The 27,010-nt window shown below is 43.3% G+C and overlaps 1 protein-coding gene across 1 annotated transcript in view; it reads right to left on the bottom strand.

Annotated features, from left to right (window-relative positions):
* Positions 1 to 27,010, bottom strand: part of lrp2a (low density lipoprotein receptor-related protein 2a) — a 418,190-nt gene that overhangs the window by 282,078 nt on the left and 109,102 nt on the right. Inside the window, exons 5-12 of the mRNA XM_068035173.1 lie at positions 26,333 to 26,443; positions 24,702 to 24,815; positions 19,027 to 19,143; positions 16,928 to 17,074; positions 13,845 to 13,961; positions 12,650 to 12,778; positions 10,428 to 10,597; positions 6,686 to 6,909 (exon numbers count right to left, since the gene is read on the bottom strand). Of these exons, the coding sequence (XP_067891274.1) occupies positions 6,686 to 6,909; positions 10,428 to 10,597; positions 12,650 to 12,778; positions 13,845 to 13,961; positions 16,928 to 17,074; positions 19,027 to 19,143; positions 24,702 to 24,815; positions 26,333 to 26,443 (1,129 nt within the window). The remainder of the gene's footprint in view (positions 1 to 6,685; positions 6,910 to 10,427; positions 10,598 to 12,649; positions 12,779 to 13,844; positions 13,962 to 16,927; positions 17,075 to 19,026; positions 19,144 to 24,701; positions 24,816 to 26,332; positions 26,444 to 27,010) is intronic.

Here is a 27,010-nt window from a genome sequence, read left to right as displayed (position 1 = left end):
AGTGACGCTCAATTTGGGTTCCGCCAGGGCCACTCAGCACCTGACCTCATTACAGCCTTGGCCCAAACATGGACAAAACAGCTGAACTCAAGAGGTGAGGTGAGAGTGACTGCCCGTGACATCAAGGCAGCATTTGACTGAGTATGGCATCAAGGAGCCCTATCAAAACTGAAGTCAATGGGAATCGGGTAAAACTCTCCGCTAGTTGGAGTCATACCTAGTGCAAAGGAAGATGGTTGTGGTTGTTGGAGGTCGATCATCTCAGCTCCAGGACATCACTGCAGGAGATTCTCAGCGTAGTGTCCTCGGCCCAACCATCTTCAGCTGCTTCATCAATGACCTTCCTTCAATCAGAAGGTCAGAAGTGGGGATGTTCGCTGATGATTGCACAATGTTCAGCACCATTTGCGACTTTTCAGATACTGAAGCAGCCCGTGTCCATATGCAGCAAGACCTGGACAATATCCAGGCTTGAGCTGATAAGTGGCAAGTAACATTCGCGCCACACAAGTGACAGGCAATGACCATCTCCAACAAGAGAGAATCTAACCATCTCCCCTTGACATTCAATGGCATTATGATCACTGAATCCCCCACTATCAACATCCTGGGGGTTACCATTGACCAGAAACTGAACTGGAGTAGCCATATAAATACTGTGGCTACAAGAGCAGGTCAGAGGCTAGGAATCCTGCGGCGAGTAACTCACCTCCTGACTCCCCAAAGCCTGTCCACCTTCTACAAGGCACAAGTCAGGAGTGTGATGGAATACTCTCCACTTGCCTGGATGGGTGCAGCTTCAACAAAACTCAAGAAGCTCGAAACCATCCAGGACAAAGCAGGCCGCTTGATTGGCACCCCATCCACAAACATTCACTCCCTCCACCACCGACACACAGTGGCAACAGTGTGTACCATCTACAAGATGCACTGCAGCATCATACCAAGGCTCCTTAGACTGCACCTTCCAAACCCGTGACCTCTACCAACTAGAAGGACAAGGGCAGCAAATGCATGGGAACACCAGCATCTGCAAGTTCCCCTCCAAGCCACACACCATCCTGACTTGGAACTATATCACCGTTCCTTCACTGTCGCTGGGTCTAAATGCTGGAACTCCCTTCATAACAGCACTGTGGGTGTATCTATTTCACATGGACTGCAGCAGTTCAAGAAGACAGCTCACTACCACCTTCTCAAGGGCAATTAGGGATGGGCAATAAATGCTGGTGTAGCCAGCGACACTCTCATCCCATGTGTATTGCATATGCAGGCTACAGTGGGCGCGTTGTGTATCTGTAGACATCAACCAAATTAGAGTTTAAATTCAAGTTTAATCAATTTCAAATTTTCTTCTTTTAACCTAAGAAAACCTGTTTGCGCTGGTTTCTTTGCCTTATAATTCGAAAGCGATGAACAAGGATTCACCAAGGGGGTTCTAAAAACACGGTGTGTTTAAAATAAACCCTGTTACAGTAAGACCAGGTGAAGGCTGGTCATAACAGCCTTTATTAGAAAGGGATTGGAGTATAAGAGTGAAGAAGTCTTACTGCAATTGTATGGCTAGTGAGTCTAGAACTAGGCAGTCGCAGTGAAATTTCTTCACAAAGAGTTATGAATCTTTGGAATGTTCTACCTAGAGGGCTTTGGATATTCAGTAGTTGAATATATTCAATATAGGTATCAATAGATTTTTGGATACAAGGAAATTACGGGATATGGAGATGGTGCAGGAAGATGGAATTGAGGTAGAAGATCAGTTATAATCAGATTGAATAGCGGAGCAGGTGTGAAGGACCAAATGGCCTACTCCAGCTCCTATTTCTTATATTCTTACACAGAACTTCATCCATCAAATGCACTGAATGGCTAATCCACTAAATGTGTTATGGTACAACTTTCCATTCTTAAGATCCATGTTGTCTTGGATATGTCAGTTATGCATCCACAAACACATTTAGTTTCTTTTACAATAAGTTTCTTAAATTTTCCTATATTATTTGAAAAGTGAGATCTATATTTTCTGTTCAATCACATGGTAGTGGAAATGAGCCTGCAGAGTTTGCCTGCCACTTACCCACTACAAGGATGTGCCCCGAACTCTGGCTCTAGGATTGTGATCATTTGAATAATTTTGGAAGGAGTCCTTCTGGAGGAGGGGTGTAGACCTGCTACAGCATAATTGCAATTGGGTAGTAAGGGAAAATCAGTTAGTGTTCTGTTTTTGTTCACGTTCTGTAAATTCTCCTGAAATGCATGTACAGGTATCAGCTGAAATCAAGATTAGATTTGGCAGTGATGCTTCCAAAGTAAAAAAGCCAACTGAGACTTATTGGGCCAGATCTTGCTGGAGTGGGGCATCTCGTGGCTTATAGCTTTAGTTAGATTTTTTCCTGCACCCATCAGCTCAAACTTATTCTGCACCGTAACTTGCTGGAAGTGCAAGTTTATAATGGTGTGGTGAGAGCAATGGGACTTCTGGGACATTAGTGGATGGTGGAACCAACAGTGTATCTCCTTAACCAATGAGATGTAACGATTGAGAAAGAAACTGAAGAACAGAGAAGCAGGATGAATTAGAATGGATAAATTAGAGTCAAATCAGGTAGAGAAAGAGAAATAATGAGAGTGAAAGAAACATTGGATTGGGAGAGAAAGAGGAAAGAAACACATAGGAAAAGTAAGAAAAAATGTAAATATAAATGGCACGAATTTGATTTGCCATGACTTTTGGGCGCAGGGGCCACAATTTGCAGATTGCCTGTGCCCATTCAGATTGAAGTGGGTAAGGCACAAAATTCGTCTACCCACCTCATCTGCATGATTGTAGGGCAAGTTCCTGAGCCTCCATCACTGGTGTCCTCAACGCTGATGGCGAGTTCTGCACAAAGCAGGAGGTGCTGGCACTATTGATACTCACCCTGTAGTACAGGCAGCCTGCTTTTGCTTAAATGCATGCTGCCTCTTAAAGGAAAGATGGAAAATAGATTGTTGCAATGGAAATTCTTACAAACTGAACACTAGTGCTCACAGAGGAATCCAGATTGATGGAGGCAGTGATGGAGGCATTGGTGGGGCAGGTGGGCAGGAAGAGATGCACTATGGTTCCATGGGGGGACCAGGAGAACCTCAAGGACCAACATCAGAAGAGAGCAGGTGGCCAGAAAGTTCAACTCCCAGAGTCTGGACTCGAGGACCTGGTAGCAGCACCATAAGAGGTCTAATGACCTCACATGGGTGGTCAAGATCAGTAAATGGATTTCCTACCCACCACAACACCAACCACTTGTGTTGCTCAATGCACCACACCCCCATCACTCATCCAGCAGCAGTCTCTAGCATTCAGGATTCACATTTAACATCTAGATATTCCACCTTACCCTCACACACATAACAATGTTGACAGCCTTAGAAACACAATGGAAAGGAACAGAGCAGAACCAGTAAAGGTCAAGGATACCTTTATCTTCAAGCCCTACAGAGGAGATGGCTCTCTGCATCATGGAGCTGGCTGCGATGGGGCCCACAGCATCCGATGTCACTGAGAACACTGAGGATGATTTAAGGTGATTGAGAAAAGAAGCAACAGCAAGATGAGGAAAATCTGTTTTACGCAGTGAATAGTTAGGATCTGGATTGCACTGCCTGAAAGGGTGGTGTCGGCAGATTCAATCAAAGCCTTCAAAAGAGGAGAGGATAATTATCTAAAGAGAAAAACGTTGCAGGGCTATGGGGTAAAGACAGAGGAGTGGGACTAGGTGAGTTCCTCTTGCAGAGAGCTGGCATGGACACGACGAGCTGAATTGCCTCCTTCTGTGCTGTAACCATTCTATGATTCTATGTTTATATTCCAGTATTTTCCTGCCATGTGCCCCTTCTCAACTCCCAGCTCACCCTCATCCTGCTATCTGGCATTATGAGCACGCTGCTGATGGTCTGACCATGGACCTTTCGCTTCCCATCTCACCCCCTTCCCTCGCACCAATCTTCCCCTTCTGATTCCCTGCTTTCATGCCCTCAAGAAATGTCACCTGCACACCCACAGCAGCTCAAGAAGGAAGGGAGAGAACAACAGCACAGCAGTGATGAAGAGGCCCCATTACTTGATCTGGCACAGCCACCAGCACAGACACTGCCACTCACATTCCTTGGAGGCTAGTATAGAGTTGGGATCAGCACATGGTGGGTGAGTCACTGGGCACAAGTGGTCTGCAGAGGACTCAAATGAGGACCTCAATGGGTTGGAGTGCAGGAGAACGCTGATGGGCATGCAGATGCAGGGTGCATTGGCTAGCTTGCCAGACATCCTCCTGTCACTGTCAGGGAGCTTGGAGGAGTCTAGCTCCAATTTGGCAGAGAGCAGGACATTGCACTTGTCCTCTTCACAGCCTCTGTTCCATCTCTGCAGACCAGAGGCACTATTACTGCTGCCCCCATACCTGTTGCAGCCTTTGTGTGGGCAGGCCACCTGTTCCTCTGTCATCCCTGTGACAATGCTGCAACACTCTCTGGCAAATGGACCAAAACACCTCAAACAACTCTCCAGAGACACTTTTCAGTCGAAAAAGTTCCATAAAATTTACTTACCTGCAATCAAGGTGCCTGACCCTTTAAATAACACTACTGCGGGATCCATCTCCTGAAAAGTTAACTCTGCTTCTCTCTCCACAGATGCTGCCAGACCTGCTGAGTATTTCCAGCATTTTCTGCTGTTATTGCTGTTTCATGTTTATTTTTGAGGAGTGGACAATGCAGGCATTGCCAGAACCTGTATTGTCCAATTTTAGTATCCTGGCATCACATCAGCCGGTTGGGCTGTGTGGCATCAGGGTGGCAGTAATTCAATGAGTCAGGGTGCTGCAGGGTGTTAATTGCATATCAATTGTTTAATTATATGCAGGTGGAGGGTGTGAACTGGACTCTTACTTGAGCACTTATAAGGAGACTCTTACTGAGACTGGTGGAGGGTTTTGAGTGAGGAGCTACAGGTTTGTAATTCTTTTACTCTGTACAATAAATGTGAAACTGAGTAAAGATAGGCTCCAGCATTATCCTTCCACAACAAACTTTCTGGAATTTAACACAGGGGATGCAGTTGCATGTGCCCAAATCAATGATCAATGCCGAATGGGCTGCGCAGATAATGGCGCGCTGTGTCAACTACTCCCGAGAAAGCAAGCAGGTCTGTGGGGCACTGCTATAAGCGGCACTATGCAAACAAATTTCTTGACCGAAAAATTTAGCATTTTAAAATCTCTAACAAGAATTTGCTACGTGCAAGAATGAGATTGAACCATTTAAACTGTTCCCTTTCTGGGCCAGAGACACTGATTAGCATTGCATTAACAATTAACATGATGTTCAAAAGGTACTTGCGCTGTCAAGTTCCATCCTGAACTCATTCTGTAGTTAGCTTAATGGGCAATTAATGTGCAAATCCTGCAAACTCTTAAAAATAACAGGGCAGCTAAAGGTTGTTTGTGTAAACAAGCATAAATCGAGCAACAAGTTCTAGAGATTTGCAATTTATGGCATATCTTTTAATCTCCTGAACTTGCTGCATCATTAACACGCCATTAAGTTTTCCAGCAGGATGTCATTTCTCACCCAGAAATGCTCATATGGCGAAAAGAATCAAACGGTAACCCATGGAACTGTATGACAGCAAGAAGTCAGGGTCTTCAGGGCAAGAGGAGGTGAATACATGATAGAAAAATGCATGACATTATTATAAGTTAATCAGAAAATGAAATCAGTATAATATGGTCAAACTAGGTGATTTTCTGTAAACATTACTGTTACTTGATCTAATTCTACCTTATTGCTAAAAGAACATTATTCGGTCATCATAGAAAGAAAGAACAGATATGCATCTTCTTTGAATAATGCCATGGAATATGTTACATACACAGCTCAGGGCCTCAGTTTACCACTGCCACCTCTGATAATGCAGCACTTCCTCAGTATTGCACTGAAGTATTAACCCAGCTCAAGTGCTCAAATCTCTGGAGTGGGGGCTTGAATCCACAGCCTTATGACTGAGCCAAGGTTGACACCTGACATTGTAGGCACTCGTCAGCAGGTTTATTTGGTGCACAAGAAAAATGCAACACCTTGTGCACTAATTAGGATACCCACATACATGACTTAAATATCTGAAAATTTCCATGTTATAGAATCTTCTTCAGGGAACATTCTGACATTTCAGGGTTATTTTTAACTTAACCACCCAGCAGGAAACTGATGGGATCAGATTGGCTGCCCATTTTGCATTCCACCTAATATTACTTTCCATTGACTTCAATAGAAAGTAACAGAGTGTAAAATGGATGGCCAATCTGATCGCATCAATTTTCCACTGGGGCATGAAAGTAAAATGTTTCCCTTCAGCCTTACAGATGTAGATTTATATGTGCTCTGCTTTAATTTGGAATAGGGATTTTAACATTAAGTACATTTCAGTTTCAATAGGTCACTTTGTAAACAACAAATTGGTTCGGAGCTCAGAAAACCAGAATCTAGTATTTTTATACATTAAACTGATATAAAAGTTTACCATCCTCACCACAGGGGCTGTAATATTGGAAGCAAACCATATTAAGTGCAACACATTTCGTCACTTTCCAAAGTTAAATAAATAGCAGGATTTGTTTTAATAACATAAAATAATTATTTCAGCTCTTACCCTACAGTGGGGTCAACAGCAATGCCTCGAGGGCTTCCCAGATTTTCTGCAATGAGTGTTATACGATTACTTCCGTCCAGATCAACAACTTCAATTCGGTTAATACTGGTCTCCACCACATACAGCTTATTGTTCACCCAGTCCACAGCTAAGTTTTCAGGAGTGTCAATGGAAACATTTAAAATTTGTTGGATTCTAGAGCCACTGCGATCTACGGAGAACAGCTGACGAAACAAAAAAGTAAGTAAAATGGCTTTTAAAACATTTTCAATAGTCTTTAGAATTGTTTTGATTAAGTTATACACTGTATGCTGTTTAATGTCAGCGGACAAGACAGAATATATGTTACTTTTTTTATTCATTCCTGGGATGTGGGTGTCGCTGGCTAGGCCAGCATTTATTGCCCATCCTTAATTGCCCTCGAGAAGGTGGTGGTGAGCTGCCTTCTTGAACCGCTGCAATCCATGTGGGGTAGGCAAACCAATAGTGCTGTTAGGAAGGGAGTTCCAGGATTTTGATCCAGTGACAGTGAAGGAACGGTAATATAGTTCCAAGTCAGGATAGTCTGTGGCTTGGAGGGGAACTTGCAGAAATGGTGGTGTTCCCATGCATCTGCTGCCCTTTTCCTTCTAGGTGGCAGAGGTCACAGGTTTGGAAGGTGCTGTCGAAGGAACCTTGCTGCATTGCTGCAGTGCATCTTGTAAATGGTTCACATGGTGCATCAGTATTGAAGGGAGTGAATGTTGAAGGTGGTGGATAGTGGGCTGCTTTATCCTGGATGATGTTGAGCTTCTTGTGTGTTGTTGGAGCTGCACCCATCCAGGCAAGTGAAGAGTATTCCATCACACTTCTGACTTGTGCCTTATAGATGATGGGCTGGAATTGGGGAGTCAGGAGGTGAGTTACACACTGCAGAATTCCCAGCCTCTGAAATGTTCTAGTAGCCACAGTATTTATGTGGCTGGTCCAGGACAGTTTCTGGTCAATGGTAACTCCTAGGATGTTGATAGTGGGGGATTCAGTGATCATAATGACATTGAATGTCAAGATGATTAGATTCTCTCTTGAGATGGTCATTGCCTAGCACTTGTGTGGCGTGAATGCTACTTGCCACTCATCAGCCCAAGCCTGTATATTGACCAGGTCTTGCTGCATATGGACACAAGCTGTTTCAGTATCTGAGGCGTCACGAATGGTGCTGAACATTGTGCCATCATCAATGAACATCCCCACTTCTGACCTTATGACAGAGAGAAGGTCATTGGTGCAGCAGTTGAAGATGGTTGAGCCTCGGACACTACCCTAGGAACTCCTGCAGTGACGTCCTGGGACTGAGATAATTGACCTCCAACAACCACAACCATCTTCCTTTGTGCTAGGTATGCCTCCAACCAGCAGAAAGATTTCCCCCTGATTCCCATTGACTCCAGTTTTACTAGGGCTCCTTGATGCCGTACTTGGTCAAATGCTGCGTTGATGTCAAGGGCAGTCACTCTCACCTCACCTCTTGAGGTCAGCTCTTTTGTCCATGTTTAGTCCAAGGCTATAATGAGGTCAGGAGCTGAGTGGCTCTGGCGGAACCCAAACTGAGCATCAGTGAGCAGGATATTGCTGAGCAAGTGCGGCCTGATAGCACTGTTGACAACACCTTCCATCACTTTACTGATGATTGACAGTAGACTGATAGGACGGTAATTGGCTGGGTTGGATTTGTCCTGCTCTTTGTGGACAGGATATGACTGGGCAATTTTCCACATTGCCAGTGTGTAGCTATACTGGAACAGCTTGGCTAGGAGCACAGCTAGTTCTAGAGCACAAGTCTCCAGTACTATTGCTGGAATGTTGTCAGGGCCCACAGTCTTTGCAGTGTCCGGTGCCTTCAGCCATTTTTTGATATCACGTGGAGTGAATTGGATTGGCTGAAGACTGGCATCTGAGATGCTGGGGACCTCAGGAGGAAGCCAAGATGGATCATCCACTCGGTACTTCTGGCTGAAGATGGATGTAAATACTCTAGCCTTGTCTTTTGCACTGATGTGCTAGGCTCCCCCATCATTCAGAATGGGGATATTTGTGGAGCCTCCTCCTCACAAAGTACATTTTCTGTCCTTGCTACCCTCAGTGCTTCTTCCAATTGGTGTTCAACATGGAGAAGCGCTGATTCATCAGCCGAGGGGAGGGGCAGTATGGTGGTAATCAGCAGGAGGATTCCCTGCCCATGTTTGACCTGATGCTATGGGACTTCACGGGGTCCGGAGCCAATGTTGAGGACTCCCAGGGCAACTCTATCCTGAGTGTATACCACTGAGCCACCACCTCTGGTGGGTCTGTCCTGCCGGTGGGACAGGACATACCCAGGGATGGTGATGGTGGTGTTTGGGACATTGTCTGTAAGGTTTGATTCCATGAGTATGACTATGTCAGGCTGTTGCGTGACTAGTCTGTTGGACAGCTCTCCCAATTTTGGCAGAAGCTCCAGAAGTTAGTAAGGAGGACTTTGCACAGTCGACAGGGCTTTGTTTGCCATTGTCGTTTCCAGTACCTAGGTCGATGCCACGTGGTCAGTAGGGTTTATTTTTATTCGTTCATGGGATGTGGGCGTCGCTGGTTAGGCCAGCATTTGTTGCATTCCTTTTCTTAGACTTCGTAACGGTTTGATACAACTGCTGGGCAGAGGGCATGTAAGAGTCAATCACATTGCTGTCACATGTAGGCCAGACCAGGTAAGGACGGCAGATTTCCCTCCCTAAAGGACATTATGAACCAGATGGGTTTTTACAACAATAGACAATGGTTTCATGGTCACCATTAGACTAGCTTTTAATTGCAGATTTATTAACTGAATTCAAATTTCACCGTCTGCCATGGTGGGATTCGAACCCAAGTCTCCAGAGCATTAGCCTAGGCCTCTGAATTACTAGTCCAGTGACAATAACACCACACCACCACCTCTCCATTACAGATTATATAATGCTTCAGCAGTAAATACATATATTGAGGAGTCTTATACAGCTCTGAATATTTGGATGCTATTACTCAGTCATTGTTTGGTAGGAGTTTAGTTTGAGCTGTCAGATTGCAGAGCTTCGTCAGATACTGGGATACTGGGTTTGATGGTGGGGGTTTGTAAATGTATTGAGATGCCTTTCATCAGTTGGTCCCATGCTTCTTTGGCTACCAGGGAGTTGGATTGAGGGGTATGTGAACTGTGTGCCCACAAGAAGAGGGGTGTGTCTCTTGATGTTTTCACACTCCAGCTACAGCCTGTGCAGCTCCTCCTCTGATTGCTTTATGTTCTACAGTTGCTTTGACCATTTGTTCTTCAAAGGGGCTGTTGTGTGAGGAATTCATCATATTGTGCTATGGCTGAGAATTTAACAAGTCTGCAATCTGTAGAAAAGGGGGAAAGGGTGGTTCATTATCTTAGCAGGAAGGTAAGTAAGAGGTTGGGTTGAGTGCAAGGATGACAGTTGCCCTTATTCTGATTTGAATTTTACAATGCTTTGCAATTGTCCATAAGAACTCACCATCACCTGCATAACTTCCACGTGAAACAATACAGTTTATTTGGAATATAGAACGTATAATAATGTAAGCATTACCAGATTAGCAACAGGTTATCAACAGTAAAGTACCTGTGGGAAATCAAAACTTAGAAACACAATACGTATGGTGTTAAAGAGCTTTCAACACAAGTTCATCTTCCCCAGATTATTGATTCAGTTTTTGGAACATTGCCTACCTTATTCTGAATGGTATCTGTCCAAAAGATCATGCCCAGATAGTAGTGGAAATCCACACCAACAGCAATGCCACGATTGTGAGACTGCACAAGAATCCGTACATTCCTTCCATGAACATCACCAATCAGCAAATCACGACCATTTGAGAAGATAATGGATGGAATTCCAGCTGAAAGGCATGAAATTATTTTACATTAAGTGCATTCACAGTGTCTCAAAACATTTTTCACCCATGATAATCCAAATTTTAGAAATGCATGCCTACCTTTTTGCAGTCATAACACAAATGCTGCAATATTTGTCAATTTTTAAGAAACATCTATATAATAGTACACAGACTGTATTGCTTTATAATAGTTCAATGAAAAATACACTAAAAAAAGTGATGCTATTCCTGAAATTAATGTTTTTATCCATTTGAAGGGGTCGGTTAAGTTCAATACAGGGTTTCCAAGCATTTTATAATTCGATTCTCTTTTTCCACTTTTCTATTTTTGGCTCTGTTTTTACAGCTAATGGAATAATCTCAAGAGTATTCAAGATTGGAAGGCTCCAAGAACTACATTTTTGTAAATGTGAAGTTTTAAATTTTTGTATTGCAGCTCTTCTCACTTCAACTTGCCATTCCCTATTGATCTGCAGATTTTATTAAACCTGCTGAACAGCACAGAACATGAACAGCCCTGTATGAGCATCAAATATAATTGAATAAACTGATTCAGGAAAATAACAGTGGCTGCCAACATATCAACAAAACCCATTCAAGCAAGCAAAGCAATGTGAATTATATGAAAAAAGCTAAACATAATCTAGGATGTGATTTTTAGGTTTTAATTTTATCATATGTTTCACATGACTATTATAAAGTACTGGAGTGTTGCTCTTATGGCTTACATAATTCTTTTACATTTATATTTTCCATTTTGGTATCCAATGTTTGCATCAAGTCAGGTACAGAATAAAGATGGCTAGCTTCCCTTATGTGCATGGGGTTATAGACTGCACTCATGCAGCCAGCAAGGCACAAGAAGATGAACAAGCAGCTTTCAGCAATAGGAAGGGCATTCACTCCATAATGTCCAGGTGGACTATGATCATTGCAGACGTATTATACAAGTCTGTGCCAATCTTGCCACTGATCTGTCAGATCAGACTATAAGAGATAAATGATGCCCAGAAAGCCCCTACCTACGTGGTCCACTAATGTCTCCAAGGTAGAGCACACGTTGGAATGCAGAATCTGGATAATTGCTGTTTGAGCTTCCATCAAAACCGCAAAGACTAGTGACATGAGTTTATTTTCTCGCGGACTCAGCTACAGTGTTCCTCGATTTGGCTACACATTCCATGACACAGCAAAGTGCTCATGCCGTGCAATGATATCATATAATATAAAAACAGAAAATGCTGAAAATACTCAGCAGGTCTGGCAGCAACTGCGAAGAGAGAAGCAGAGTTAATGTTTCAGGTTGACAGATGCTGCCAGACCTCCCGAATGTTTCCAGTATTTTTTGTTTATAGTTCATATTTCCAGCATTCACAGTATTTCGCTTTTGTAGTACATCATATAAGCTGAAAGCAGACTTCTCCATGCTTTCAGCAATGATAGACCTTCCAATACCATGTGTAATTGCTTGTGTGTCACAATTTTCTTTCCAGCTTTTCACTTTTATTATATTGACAAGCTTTTATTTTCTCCAATGTGTCTAACTGAAATATGCACCATTCGCCAAGGCTTTCCACAAGATTGGGTCTAATATTGGTGAAAAGAATAAGGTGAGTTTTATGGAGGATTTTGTCATTCACTCCAAACATTTGAGCACTTAATCTATGCTGACGTTCCAGTGCAGTACTGAATGAGTGCTGCACTGTCGAAGATGCCATCTTTCAGACAATACATTAAAGTGAGACCCAGTCTCAGACTAAATAGATCTCAAGCCACAATTCAAAGAGCAGCAAGGGAGTTCTCCCATCAGTTATCCCTCAACCACCAACACTAAAACAGATTACCTGGGCATTAATATCAGTGTTGTTTGTGCGGCCTTGCTGTGTGCAAATTGCTGTGTTTTTCAATACCACAACAGTGACCACACTTCAAAAGTACTTCATTGGTTGTGAAAGTTGCTAAATAAAAGCAAGTTTGTTTGTTTGTCCTAATTGATAGCTGAAGGAGAAATCCCTGAATAAGAGAATAAATAAGAATCTGGTGCCCAAAACTTACATGAAGCATTTGCTCGGCAGTGCTTGTGGTGCTCTAGGACATAGCCCGGCACACAGGAACATGCATGACTTCCAACACGGTCTTCACACAGCTGGTCACAAGCTCCCCACACATTACATTCATTAAAGTCTAAATCAAAGGAAAACAGAGAAGGATTGAACTTTTACAAATGCAGTGGTACTGAAAATCTGTGGCTCTTCTGGTTCACTCCCATCACAAGTGGAGGCTAGCACCTAGATTACTGAGTTCTGATTCACCCAGCAGTTTCCATGAGGGCTTTTGATTCCAAACAAGAACAGTGATGTAACAGAGATTGTGACAGAGATTGTGCCAGGGAGGACATTCCCAGCTTGGGAGTTTCGATGAGAGATACAGCACTGAAATAGGCCCTTCGGCCCACCGAGTCTGTGCCGAATATCAACCACCCATTTATACTAATCCTACACTAATCCCATATTCCTACCAAACATCCCCACCTGTCCCTATATTTCCCTACCACCTACCTATACTAGTGACAATTTATAATGGCCAATTTACCTATCAACCTGCAAGTCTTTTGGCTTGTGGGAGGAAACCGGAGCATCCGGAGAAAACCCACGCAGACACAGGGAGAACTTGCAAACTCCACACAGGCAGTACCCGGAATCGAACCCGGGTCCCTGGAGCTGTGAGGCTGCGGTGCTAACCACTGCGCCACTGTGCCGCCGAGTGGCCTTGGACCAGAGGACTGAATGCCGAGTAAGAGCCAGCTTATCAAATCACCATCTAGCTTAAATGGGGGTCACATGAAAGGCCAGTCATGTGTTATACCTGAACCTCCCAAAAATGTAAAAACGTTATTGTTTTCTTTAGCCAACAATAAATGGGACTGATGGGCCATATAGCACTTCTTCCCAACATTCCCCACCACCTCATCTAGTATCCAGCTCACTCTGCCACATTTTTCATACTTGTGGACCACAAAATACGCTTCAGGTTGGGTGGGGACTCCAGTTCATGCTAATAAAGTAACCAACTCCTGATCCTGCAAAATCAGCATTGGAGGTCACTGCCATTTATATCAGATGGCTACCCCATAGATATTCAAACCCTATATATTTAAAAGCACTTAATTTTCCTTGCAGCCTAGCATATACAGTAGCATCAACACCAGACAGAATTATTTAAAAATTCCTGGAATACTTGCAGCACTCACCAACACAGGAACGACCATCAGTGTTCACTACAAATCCTAATGGGCAATAGCAGACTCCACCTGATGGGGAAGCATGACAGCGATATTCACAGCTTAAAGCAGAACAGTTAATTACACCTAAATGAAAACAAATATATAATAGGATTAAGGGGAAACTTTGAATAACAAAATAAAACACTTTGGTAACATTATAATCAACTGGTTTGATTTTCTTATATCTTCTGACAAAGTTTTAGAAATTGAAATAAAAATAGCTGTAAGCATGTGTGGTCTTGCATTTATTTTGCAAACTGAACTTCTCTTAACACTGGTGATACCTTGTTTGTTAACTGACAAGGAACAGAACATTATTTTGTACCAGTAGCTGCTAGGTTTCTAATGGACTGAGGATTACTATCTAGAAGATAATACCGCATATAAAATGTGCCAATATGAGAGGCAAACTTGAACAATGGCTTTATTTTATACCTTGCCAATTTAATATTAAAGTGATGGGCAAAATATTTTTGGCCGAGAATGCTTGCAGACATCAAGCAATCTGTATTAAAATATTTTTTTCTCATTGTCTCTCCAATTTCCTCCCCTCTTCTCCTGAAGGCACTTACTTACTTACTGGAACATCATTGCACAAGCATCAGTCATTCTCCAGTACCTCACCCAGTGACCATTTTTCATAGGTGAGTGAACATTGGCAGACTACCCAACTGTGGAGGACAGTACAACAAAAACCAATGATGTCTTCACTGGCATTCTCGGAGGAGAATAGCAATTAGGAGCAGAAACCCTACGGGCTTTTCCCTCCCTAACCCAGAACGCTGCAGTTCATTTTAACCCTGTACCACCGTTCCAGCTGTGATCAGCTACCTCAACACAAACTAGCACAGAGATTTTATCTTTGAGTTATAGGATCTACATCTTGAAAATTTCCCAAAGGATGCTAATGATGTAGATCCTATAACTCAAAGATAAAATCTCTGTGCTAGTTTGTGTTGAGGTAGCTGATCACAGCTGAAATGGTGAGGTGGTGAGGTACTGGAGAGTGACTGATGCTTGTGCAACGATGTTTCAGTAAGTAAGTAAGTGCCTTAAATGTGTCCAAAATGGAGTTTGGCTTAAAGGTTGTCCACACAAAATAGATGTCTGTAGTGGAACTGAATGCTGAGAAATGGCTGTAAAATGGATCTAAATCAAGTAACCATCCGGTCTTCTGGCCATGGAAGTTCCCAGATAATTTTGGCATTAAAATCGTCTGATGGCAACAAAGCAATTAAAAGCATAAAAGGTCCTAAATAAGACCATGTTTACACTACAAACCTTCCCTACTTGTATGAGAAACTATCATCCCTGACTTAGATTGCTTAAGTAACACCTAATGGAATATAAAGATGTTACATCTCCTCATTTTTGTGAAAAAAAACTCTCAAAAAATGCAAGATTGATAGGAAAAATGTAGACACAGAGGGATGAATTTCATTTTGGTGGCAGGGGTCCCAGCAACAGGCCAGAAAGTGGGGCCAGGGCCACCCTACCTTGGCCATTCGTTGGACCTCCAGCCAAATTCAAATGGCGGGCATGCAATTAACTGCCTGCCGTCATGGATGCTGTCCCCTTTAAGGGACAATATCACGCCCCAAGAACTGCTGGCCAATCAGAGGGCCGGCAGCTCAGCAGTCCCAGCACCACTGGGAGCAGTGGCCACTGCTGTTACTGCAGGAGACCAAAGCAGCAGCCTTGGATGTGGCCCCGAATTAAGGTAAGTGGGTCAGGCTCGCCAGGGCCGCTCAAGCAGGCCTCAGCCAGGGGTGGGGGAGAGGTCGTTAGTGAGGGTCTTTCAGCAGGGGCAGCCCTTGCCGCCAGAAGCACCCTCCATGGACCACAGGGTGTCTGATCAGGAGGTCTATGCCCTGAGAACACAGGGAAGCTGCTAGATTTTACTGGACCCCCATGCAGCGGAGGGCACCCCCCCGCCCCCACCATCCTCCGCTCCTGGTAAAATACTGGCAGCAATGGGAAGAGGCCTTTAAGTGGCCCTTAATTGACCACTTAAGGGCCTCATTTAGCCTCTGGGCAGCTCGGCCGTCCCAGTAAAATTTCATGGTGTCGGGAAGGCAACAGGCATGCCACATCTTGCCTTCCTTTGTCATTTTATGTCCACCCCAGCCTCCCAGCCTCTCCTAGAGGGCTGGTAAAATCCAGCCCAGAGTCTGCCGTGCTAAGAGGTAAGCCATGCCCCATTGACTCAAAGATAGGCACAGGACTCCACACTTATCAGGTTTGATTTACAGTGGGTGAGACAAGACCTTATAGCACATGTCAATCTGGTTGAATGTGTGAAGAGCTCCCTTTGAAATTAAGATATAATAATAAAGGATTTTGGGCCTTTCATGTGGATCAGTATTTTTTATTTTTTCATTCATGGGATGTGGGCGTCGCTGGCTAGGCCAGCATTTATTACCTATCCCTAATTGCCCTTGAGAAGGTGGTGGTGAGCTGCCTTCTTGAACCACTGCAGCCCTTCGGGTGTAGGTACACCAACAGTGGTATTAGGAAGGGAGTTTCAGTGACAGTGAAGATATAGTTCCAAGTCAGGATGTTGTGTGGCTAGGAGGGAACTTGCAGGTGGCGATGTTCCCATGCATCTGCTGCCTTTGTCCCTCTAGATGGTAGAGGTCATGGGTTTGGAAGGTGCTAAGAAGCCTTGAGTTACTGCAGTGCATCTTTTTGATGGTACACACTGTTGCCACTGTTGAAGGAAGTGAATGTTGAAGGTGGTAAATGGGGTGCCAATAAAGCAGGCTGTTTTGTTCTGGAGTAGTAATAATCAAAATAGCAATCTATAGTGGTATCTATAGTCAGTCGAGTAGCAAGGGCAGGAGCCCTTTGTCTTCGTCAAGTATCCACCTGGGCAGTAATCTAATGGAATGGATCACTTGCCTGTTGTAGAACCCACCTGATTTACATTCCATTGATCTCTATGGAAAGAAAGTTAAACAGGCTCGATAAAGGGTGGGCTGTTTGTTCCGTCAGACTACTGCCCAAACAGTAAGGACAAAAATTTCGCTCCATGTCCTCAGACTACTCACTGCAGTTGTTGCCTGCTGTGGTGTTTGTTTCATCTTCACCAAAAGAACAGTCCTGAATCTGATCACATAGTTTGTTGAGAGGGATACAGTGCCGGGAACTCGGACAAGTCCATTCTCTTGGTGAACAGTCCTCCTTTTCCCTCCTTTCTGGTCAGAAAATGTAAATAGAAATATATTTTAAAATCTGTAGGAGCACAGCATGAAACATGTAGTGGATTAAGCAAACGTTGAACTATCTGAAAATACATTATGTACATTAAGCAGAGCCTGAAAAACTAAAATTCAAATGCAGTGAAAATAATGATATTACTGGTGTAAGGATGTAAAGGGTTAATGCTGGAGACAGTGAGAGCAACCCCTCCCACAGTAAGAATGATGATGTAACAGTCACATGGTAATGGGCTTTGGGGAAGAAGCGGTAGCAGCACGAAGGATGCTAGCTTAAGAGGCATGAGGAGAGTGTATATAGTAATGTGTAAATAGCAAACAGTTATTAGTTGACCTTATCCAGAGTCTTGGACTTTCTCAATAATGCCTGCAGGTCCTGCTGTGGGATCTGAGGAACTGAAGCGAAGTGATGTTGGCCAAGGATGGGAGAAAGAGGCCAGCTTCTCAAACCAGGCAGCCGTGGATGGAAGCAGCTGAGGAAGTGAGCAGCAGCAGTGTGATTCCTTGAACCTGGAGACAGTGCCCCAAGAGGTTTGAGGACCTCAGGATGGCAGGAAAGGTGAGCAGCATAACGCTTTCAGCTGCCAAGCCCCAACATTCTGGTGCACAACACTTCTCAGACCAGCACACCTTGCAGCTTCACTCATCCCTCTCTCTCCAGGCACCTCTTCACATCCCCATTTGAACTACCAACATTTACACTCACCCTCATTTTGTGCCATCTTGCACCCATGCCTCACAGTCGCCATCCACAAATGTTGTCCTTCCCTCCTCTCCACACAATCTATTTCTCACATTCATAACTCTCTGCTGTCTCTCCTTGCAGAGGAGAGCGCAGAACTCCAGGGAGAGGCAGAGAACCAGAAAGAGGGTTGGGGGCCCTCCAGTGATAGCCAGCTTGACAACTACTGGCAATGCATGTGCCTCTGATCCACTGGGAGGGATCTCTTGGCCCAGGAGACTGCAGATGTCAGCAGTGACCTGCCATGAAAGCCTTGGCCTCCTGAGGCATCGATGCTCACACATATTGAGATAGCTGATCCTCTGCTTGTAGCCCCTGTGTTGGGACTCTCGCTTCCTTCGAGCTAAAACTCTGTGTCCATCCCCTCTGTCCTGTGGAATGGCATGTGGCTGAGGAGAAGGAAGCTGTTGCTGGTGCTGCAGCTGCAGTTGGTGTTGCTGCTCCTCTTGCATTCAGCAGAGTTGCATAAGCACTTCCCATGCCACCATTAAGGCTGGCAGCAGGGAAGTGAAAATCAAGATGAGTGAAGTGCAAGACAGGTGAACTGACTTCCAAGAAGTTGGAGATCACCTGTCAAGCTGTTAGAGAACACTTTTAGAAGTGCTGTAAGCAGCAGCCTCTCGCCTATAGCTCTTCAGATTCAGCTACTGCTATTCAGTTTCACTAATTGAAGGCTTCCCAGCCCGTCAGTTTCACTGAAGAAGCACTCCCACTCTGCACTTGCCTCATTGACCCTGATGAAATGCAAACAGTTTGGGGAACCCATGTGCTGCCTGTTAAAGTCAGAATGCAAGGTTAAATTCAAAGTTTATTACCTGTTTGCATATTTTAATGAATTTCTCAACGGCTGCACAGCAGTTCCCCACTCGTTTGCAAACCTGCCCCAGTCAAATCCGGAAGTGGGTGGGATCATGCTGGATTCCCAACACGTCATTTCTGGGGATTTAACCCCCTGCCCACACCTGAGTCCCCCTCTCCTATATTACTTTCGATGAGCTCCATGAAAGGAACAATGATGCAGTCAACCAAACGACTGAAAGGTCACTCATTCCGCTGGCACTATGAACATTGCTCAATCTATAATTCAAGGTTGAGTGCACAATTTTTAGATTCTGTAATCCTCATTCAACAGTTTACCAATCTGATTCATTTAAACTTTAATAAACTCACTGACAGCCCACATTCTTACCACATCCACTTTCATCAGCATTATCTCCACAGTCATCATCTCCATCGCAGAGCCAATTCTGATGAATGCAATGGCCACTGGGACAGGTAAAATAATTTCCTGCGCAACCTGAATAAACTGCAAAACACAAGAAAGTATCACCACATTATCATTAGAAGTTATCATATCTAAAATGTTAAAATAGTGTCCCTTCACAGTTGTAGAATGTATTTTTCCATCAAAACAGCACTTTATGAATATTACTCACATTTTTGCTTTTTGCAACTTTTTGACTATCTAAAAGTAATTAAAAATAAACTAAACACAGCACATTTCGACCTGTAAATTTATGCTCCAATTCAAGGTCCTTTGCTCAATTGGCCTACAAATTTTCCCTTTCACAGACTGATTTATATATTTGCATTCATAAGAATGGCTCTCAATCAGTGAAAGCTGAACATTTGCTATACATTGCAAATGTCAGTTACAGCATCTCTCAGTTTCTATTGTGGCACCTCCCACAAGGACTGAGCGAGACAGGAAAGAGTGTGTTAATGAATCATGAGGGAACAGGTTGGGTTAAGTAGCATCAGAGTCCTGTCATATAACCTTTCATTGGCCAGGGATCGTGAGTGCAGCAGACTCAACTCCAAAAACTGAAGCACTCTTAATTAACTCCATACTTACATGGACTTTCTGATTAATTATAGAGAAATTTTGAAACATTCAGCCTCTTCAGATGAAAAGATCTTAAAACAGATTTTAGTATGCATGGGCCCACAGAACAAAACTGCCCCAAATTGATATTAATTTGCAATTTCTTTTTCTCATTCATTCATGGGGTGTAGGCGTCGTTGGCAAGGCCAGCATTTATTGCACATCCATAATTTCCCTTGAGTAGGTGGTGGTGAGGCACCTTCTTGAATCGCTGCAGTCTGTGTGGCATAAGTACACAACAGTGCTGTTAGGTATGGAGTTTCAAGAATTTGACTCAGAGGCAATGAGGGAATGGTGATATATTTCCAAGTCAGGATTATGTGTGACTTGAAGGGGAACTTGCAGGTTGTGATGTTCCCTTGCGCCTGCTGCCCTTGTTCTTCCAGGTGATAGAGGTTTTTAAATTCTTTTATGAGATGTGAGCATCGGTGGCTAGGCCAGCATTTATTGCCCATCCCTAATTGCCCTTGAGAAGGGGGTGGTGAGCCACCTTCTTGAGCCGCTGCAATCCATGTGGTGTAGGTACACCCACAGTGCTGTTAGGAAGGGAGTTCCAAGATTTTGATCTAGCAACAGTGAAGGAACGGCAATATATTCCAAGTCAGTATGGGTGTGGCTTGGAGTGGAACTTGTAGAGATGGTGGTGTTCCCATGAATCTGCTGCCCTTGTCCTTCTAGGTGGTAGAAGTCATGGGTTTGGAAGGTGCTGCCGAAGGAGCCTTGGTGCATTGCTGCAGTGCATCTTGTAGATGGTACACACTGCTGCCACTGTGCATCAGTGGTGGACAGAGTGAATGTTGAAGATGGTGGATGGGCTGCTGATCAAGCAGGCTGCTTTGTCCTGGATGGTGCTGAGTTTCTTGAATGTTGTTGGAGTAGCACTCCTTAAGGCAAGTGGAAAGTATTCCATACACTGCTGTCATGTGCCTTGTAGATAGTGGCAAGGCTTTGGTGAGTCAGGAGGTGAGTTAATCACAGCAGAACACTTCACTCTTGTTGGAAACTGGCACTTGTTTGGCAGGAATGTTACTTGCAATTTGTTAGTCCAAGCCTGGATGTCATCTATGTCTTGCTATATGTGGGCATGAGAACAGAAAGTGCCGGGAATACTGAGCAGGTCTGGCAGCATCTATGGAGAGAGAAACAGAGATAACGTTTCAGGTCTGTGACCCTTCATCAGAACTGGCAAAAGTTAGAAATGTAGCAGTCTTTGAGCAAATGCAAGGGGGGAGGGGGGAAAGTAGAACAAGAAGGAAGGACTGTAATAGGACAGAGGGGGGAGAGGTTAAATCACAGATGTCATGGAACAGAATGTAAATGGAATGCTAAATAGTTGTAATGAAAGTCAAAGCATGAGTCCAGAGAGAGTGCTAATGACAGAATAATGAACAGCTCTATATGAAAGGAAAAACATGAAAAATAAGTTTAAGACTAGTATGTGGTTAAAAAATAAATAAAATTTTAAAAGTATATATATATATATATATATAAATAAATATTGAATAAATAAATAAACAAACAAACAAAAATGGGGCACATGGTCTGAAATTATTGAACTCAATATTGAGTTCAGAAGGCATTTTTAATTTTTATTTATGTATATATATATATATATACTTTTAAAATTGTATTTATTTATTTTTTAACCATGTGCTAGTCTTAAACTTATTTTTCATGTTTTTGCTTTCGTACAGAGCTGTTCATTATTCTGCCATTAGCACTCTCTCTGGACTTGTGCTTTGTCTTTTACTACAACTCGTTAGCACTCCATTTGCACACTGTTCCATGACATCTGTCATTTAATCTCTCTCCCCTCCATCCTATCATAATCCTCCCTCTTGTTCTACTTCAACTACCCGCCCCTCCCCCCCCCACGCCCCTCTCATTTGCTCAAAGACGGTTACATTTCTAACTTTTGTCAATTCTGATGAAGGGTCACAGAACTGAAACATTAACTCTGTTTCTCTCTCCACAGATGCTGCCAGACCCAGAGTATTTCCGGCACTTTCTGTTCTCATTTCAGAGTTCTAGCATCCGCAGTATTTTGCTCTTACGTATTTTGGCATGGACTGCTTCAGTATCTGAGGAGTTGTGAATGGAAGTGAACACTGTCAAATCATCAGCAAAAATCCCCACTTCGAACCTTATGATGGAAGAAAGGTCATTGATGAAGCAGGTGAAGATGGTTGGACCTAGGACACTGCACTAAGGATCTCCTGCAACAATGTCCTGAGGTTGAGATGATTCGCCTCCAACAACCACAACCATCTTCCTTTGTACTAGGTATGACTACAGCCAATGGAGGGTTTCCCCCGATTCCCATTGACTTCAATTTTACTCAGGCTCCTTGATGCCACACTCAATCAAATGCTGCCTTGATTTCAAGGGCAGTCACGCTCACCTCACCTCTGGAATTCAGCCCTTTTGTCCATACTTGGCTCAAAGTTGTAATGAGTTGGAGTCAAGTGGTCCTGGCGGAACCCCAACTGAGCAGATTATTGGTGAACAAGTGCCACTGGACAGCATTGTCGACGACACCCTCCATTACTTTGCTGATGATTGAGAGTAGACTGATGGAGCAGTAATTGGCCAGAATTGGCTTGTCCTGCTTTTTGTGAACCGGACATACTCAGGCAATTTTCCACATTGTTGGGTAGATGCCAGTGTTGTAGCTTTAATGGAATAGGTTGGCTAGGGTGCGGCTAGCTCTGGAGCACTAGTCTTCAACTCGCTCCATTTTGGACTGTAGTCAGGACCCATAGCCTTTGCTGTATTGAGTGCACTCAGCCATTTCCTGATGTCATGTGGAGTGAATCAAATTAGCTGAAGAATAGCATCTGTGATGGTGGGACCTCAGGAGGAGTCCAAGATTGATCATCCATATGGCACTTCTGGCTGGAGATGATTGCAAATGCCTTCAGCCTTATCTTTTGCACTCACTAATTGGGCTCCACCATCATTGAGGATGAGGATATTCGTGGAGCCTGCTCCACCCGTTAGTTGTTTAATTGTCCATCACCACTCACGACTGACTGTGACATGACTGTGTGATCACTTAGCTCTGTAGCTTCACCAGGTCAACACTTCATTTTTAGGAATGTCTGGTGCTGCTCTTGGCATACTCTCCTACACTCCTCATTGAACCAGAAATGGTTCCCCAGCTTGATGGTAATGGTAGAGTACAGGATATGCTGGGCCGTGACGTTACAGATTATGGTGGACTAGAATTCTGCTGCTGCTGATGGCCCACAGCGCCTCATGGATGCCCAGTTTTGAGCTGCTAGATCTGTGCTGAATCTATCCTATTTATCACAGTGGTAGTGCTACACAACACAATGGAGGGTGTTCTCAGTGTGAAAATGAGACTGTGTCTCCACAAGGACTGTGCAGTTGTCATTCCCACCAATACGGAGATGAATAGACACATCTGCAACAGTTGAGGACGAAGTTAAGTAGGTTTTTCCCTTTTGTTGGATCTCTCACCACCTGCGCAGGCCAACACTGACAGATATGTCCTTTAGGACTTGGTCAACTTGTTCAGTAGTGGTGTTACCAATCCACTCTTGGTGATGGACACTGAAGTCCCCCACCGAGAGTATATTCTGTGCCCTTGCTACCCTCAGTGCTTCTTCCAAGTGGTATTCAACATGAAGAAGTACTGATTCATCAGTTGAAGGAGCGCAGTAGGTGGTACTCAGCAGCAGGTTTCCCTGCCCATGTTCGACCTGCTACCATGAGACTTCATGGGATCCAGAGTCAACGTTGAGGACTTTTTTTTTAATGCATTCTTGGGATGTGAGCTTCGCTGGTAAGGCCAGCATTTATTGCCCATTCCAGGGCCACTCCCTCCTGACTGTCTACCACCGTACCGCCACCCCTAGTGATTGAGCTGGAGGAGTCTTGGACATTAGCTGTAAGATATGATTCGGTGAGTACGATTATGTCAGGTAGTTGCTTGACTCGTCTGTGGGACAAGTCTCCTAACTTTGGCACAAGTTCCCAGATGTTAGTGAGCAGGACTTTGCAGGGTCAACTGGGCAGGGTGTGCCTTTGTTGTGTCTGGTGCTTAGGTTGATGCCAGGTGGTCTGACAGGTTTTATTCTTATTCACTTTACTGTAGCGGTCTGATACAACTGAGTGACTTGCTAGCCCATTTCAATGGGAAGTTAAGAGTCAAACACAGTGCTGTGGGTCTGGAGTCACATGAGGGCCAACCCCAGTAAGTATCTTAAAGGACATTATTGAAACAGATTGATTTTCCTTAAACAAAAGAACAGTAGTTTCAATTCACCATTACTAATAGTAGCTTCTTATTGCAGACTTATTTAATTGAATTTAAATGCCACCGGTTGCCATGGTGGGATTTGAACTCATTTCTGTTCCCCAGAACAGTCATCCAGGTCTCTGGATTACTAGTCCAGTAACATAACCCCTATGCTACCATTCCCACAATAAAGGATACTGCTACAAAAGAGAAATTTGAAACAACAGACTGATGCAGTAGAGGATGTTACTCTACAGCTCAACACTGGGGCAGAGAAAAGTGTTTTTTTGCATTCTAACTTTTCTATACTTGACCTAGGAATGCCCAATACTAATGTAGTTCATCTTGATAGGCACAAAATTCACTTTTAAAAAATCATTAAAATTGTATCTGGGCTGCAAATGAGTCACTACAAATATTATTACATCTAAAACAAAGTATAAAAAACATGACATAGATCAGGCTTCAATCTCACCACTATGCATGCCATAGTCTCTCAATATTTTAGTTGATGGCTTTGAAGCTGCATTTTAAAAATGAGACACTACTGCCCCAAATTAAATTATAGGCATCCAATTAGCCTACAGTAAATTTTTAACCTTTTCTAACCATGTACCAAATACTCACCAGGCTTGTACTGAACAGTTCTAATTTACTATAAATAGTAGAATAGAATGAAACAACTGTTTCCAGAAAATTAAAAGGAATACATTACCACATTTTTGCTCATCACTCCTATCTCCACAGTCATCATCATGGTCACATACAAATATCTGTGGGATACATGCTGCACTGGCACATTGAAACTGATCACTGCTACATCTCTGAGCTGCAAAGGTTTGGAAAAGAGATTAGGGAAAGGTTCGGGGAGAGGAAGAAAGGGGGAAAACAAATACAGTATTCACATTATTTTCGGAAATTTTTTCAGTTTGTAACTCATGCAGTTTTACCATCTATGGCTTGATAGATAAGTACAGCACCCAGTGAGGTTTTGAGCCATTTGATCAGGCAGGACTGCAGATTATGCTGGGTTAGCTGGTCTAAGTGGGAAAATATAATTGGCCTAAATGTTCTGCACTGTGAATGGAAATAATCAGCTGGGTTCCCACCCCTGAATATTGTTCAGTAACCCCTGCTAAAAAGTATGCATGTGAGACCATCAGTTGAGGACAGGATCCATAGTTGAATAACTCACAAACCCTCGCTATCTAATATCACTGTCACAAGTGAAGAATGACCATGTTGGTGAGGCAACAATTTTAGGAAAGGGGGAGAGAAAACTGAAAAAAGAAATCTTCATGTCAAGAATTTACTCTAATACTTATGAGGGTTAAAGGCTGAATGGTTTGCAATATTCTATTCTTACTTCCAGGCATGATTTTCTATCATCTTTAGCAACTCAAGCGCAATTGTAATTGTACACAAATCAGAATTTTGTTTCGCACTAATACACAACATTGGGAGAAGCCAACAAATGATGCTGTGACTATCAAACTTCAGGTAATGAAGTTAGTGATTACATTCACCCCTTCTTGGATAGGATAATTCAAATGTTCACTCAGATAAAATAGCTAAAAGTCCCACTGTGATCAGGTGAATGAAGTGTAATAAAAACTCAATTGTTGCTCAAGTATGGGGGAGGTCCAATCATTTTTTGAAAGGAGGTGTCAACAACACATTTTTTGTTGGATTAGGTAGCCAACTTTACATTTTTTCTGTGAAGTTATGGAATGTACTACTAGAGGTGATGCTTGAAGCAGAGACCATGTCAATATTTGAAGAATGGATTCGAGAGGTGTTTAAAGGAAGAGGTAATAAAGGGATATGGGAACAGAGTGTCCTCATGAGATTAGTGCTACTGTTCATGTGGAGGATAAGCACCAATACAGACTGGTTAAGCCAAATATTTGTGTGTTTGCAAATTCATGACACAATAGCATAATTCATGTCGAACACACTGGTATATCATTTACGTGTGATTACCAGTATGATAGAAATGATGAATTGCTCTTCTGCATTCTGCAAATTGTGCATCAAACACCTAAGCATAAAACTAAAAATGGATCAGCCACTGATTATAGAAAGCACCCAATTTTAATTTCCATTGATCCCTGTGATAATTACTACTTAATTACTACTTTACAAGTCTCGATGAGTAGATAAGAAATTCTTCTGATTAGGTTTGTTGCAACACACATTTCTTCATTTTTTTTTGAACTACAGAGGATAGATTACATTGTTTCAGGCATGGTCTGTGTTTCAGTATGTCTGCATATCAGTGTCTTTAACAGGTGATTTGTTACATTCAGGCATTTAGGATCTAAGCATCAGAAAAGCAGAACATACTGCAATTGCTTTCATCTGTTCCATCCCTGCAGTTCAGCACTCCATCACAATGCTGACTCAAGTTGTAACAGGCTCCATTTGAGCACTGCATTTGAGTGCAAATAGGGTAATCTAAATGGAAAGAAAAGGAGAAAATGAATTGTTAATTTGCTTAACGTTCTCTGAAGTTAACAGGTCATGCATATACTATGTATGTGTATTGTGCAGAAAATGTACATTTTGTGCAAAGGTGAAGACTCAAAATGATCTGAACATCTAAAGACCTCTGCAAAATACCAGACTTTTTTTAGTATTTTAAGGTTTGTCTGACATATAACAGTTGCCTTCACCCCTTGAATTTTCCATCCTTCCAGCATTATCACTGCAGGCTTCCAGGGGCAAGATCCATCTTGACACACCCCAGATGGACTGAAAGAGGAGAAAGAGTCACTTTCCCCACCTCACCCCACCCCCAGAGGAAAAGGAGGAGGAGGAAAGCGAGGAAGATGGTGCTGCATCAATTGTTACCACTATCACAGGCACTAAATCAGAGACTGCCACCATGTGTTACTTGGAGGCTAGATTAAAGCATAGATCATCACAGTTGCACAGAGTGGGTACTAGTGGGAGCAGCCACACTGGGTGGAAGGGACACCACAGGGGCCCCTTGCCAGGGTGCAAGGTCACATAATAAAAGCA

This window comes from Heterodontus francisci, chromosome 7, assembly GCF_036365525.1.
Source record: "Heterodontus francisci isolate sHetFra1 chromosome 7, sHetFra1.hap1, whole genome shotgun sequence".
NCBI classification, from domain to species: domain Eukaryota; kingdom Metazoa; phylum Chordata; class Chondrichthyes; order Heterodontiformes; family Heterodontidae; genus Heterodontus; species Heterodontus francisci.
This window is presented reverse-complemented; position numbering and strand designations above follow the sequence as displayed.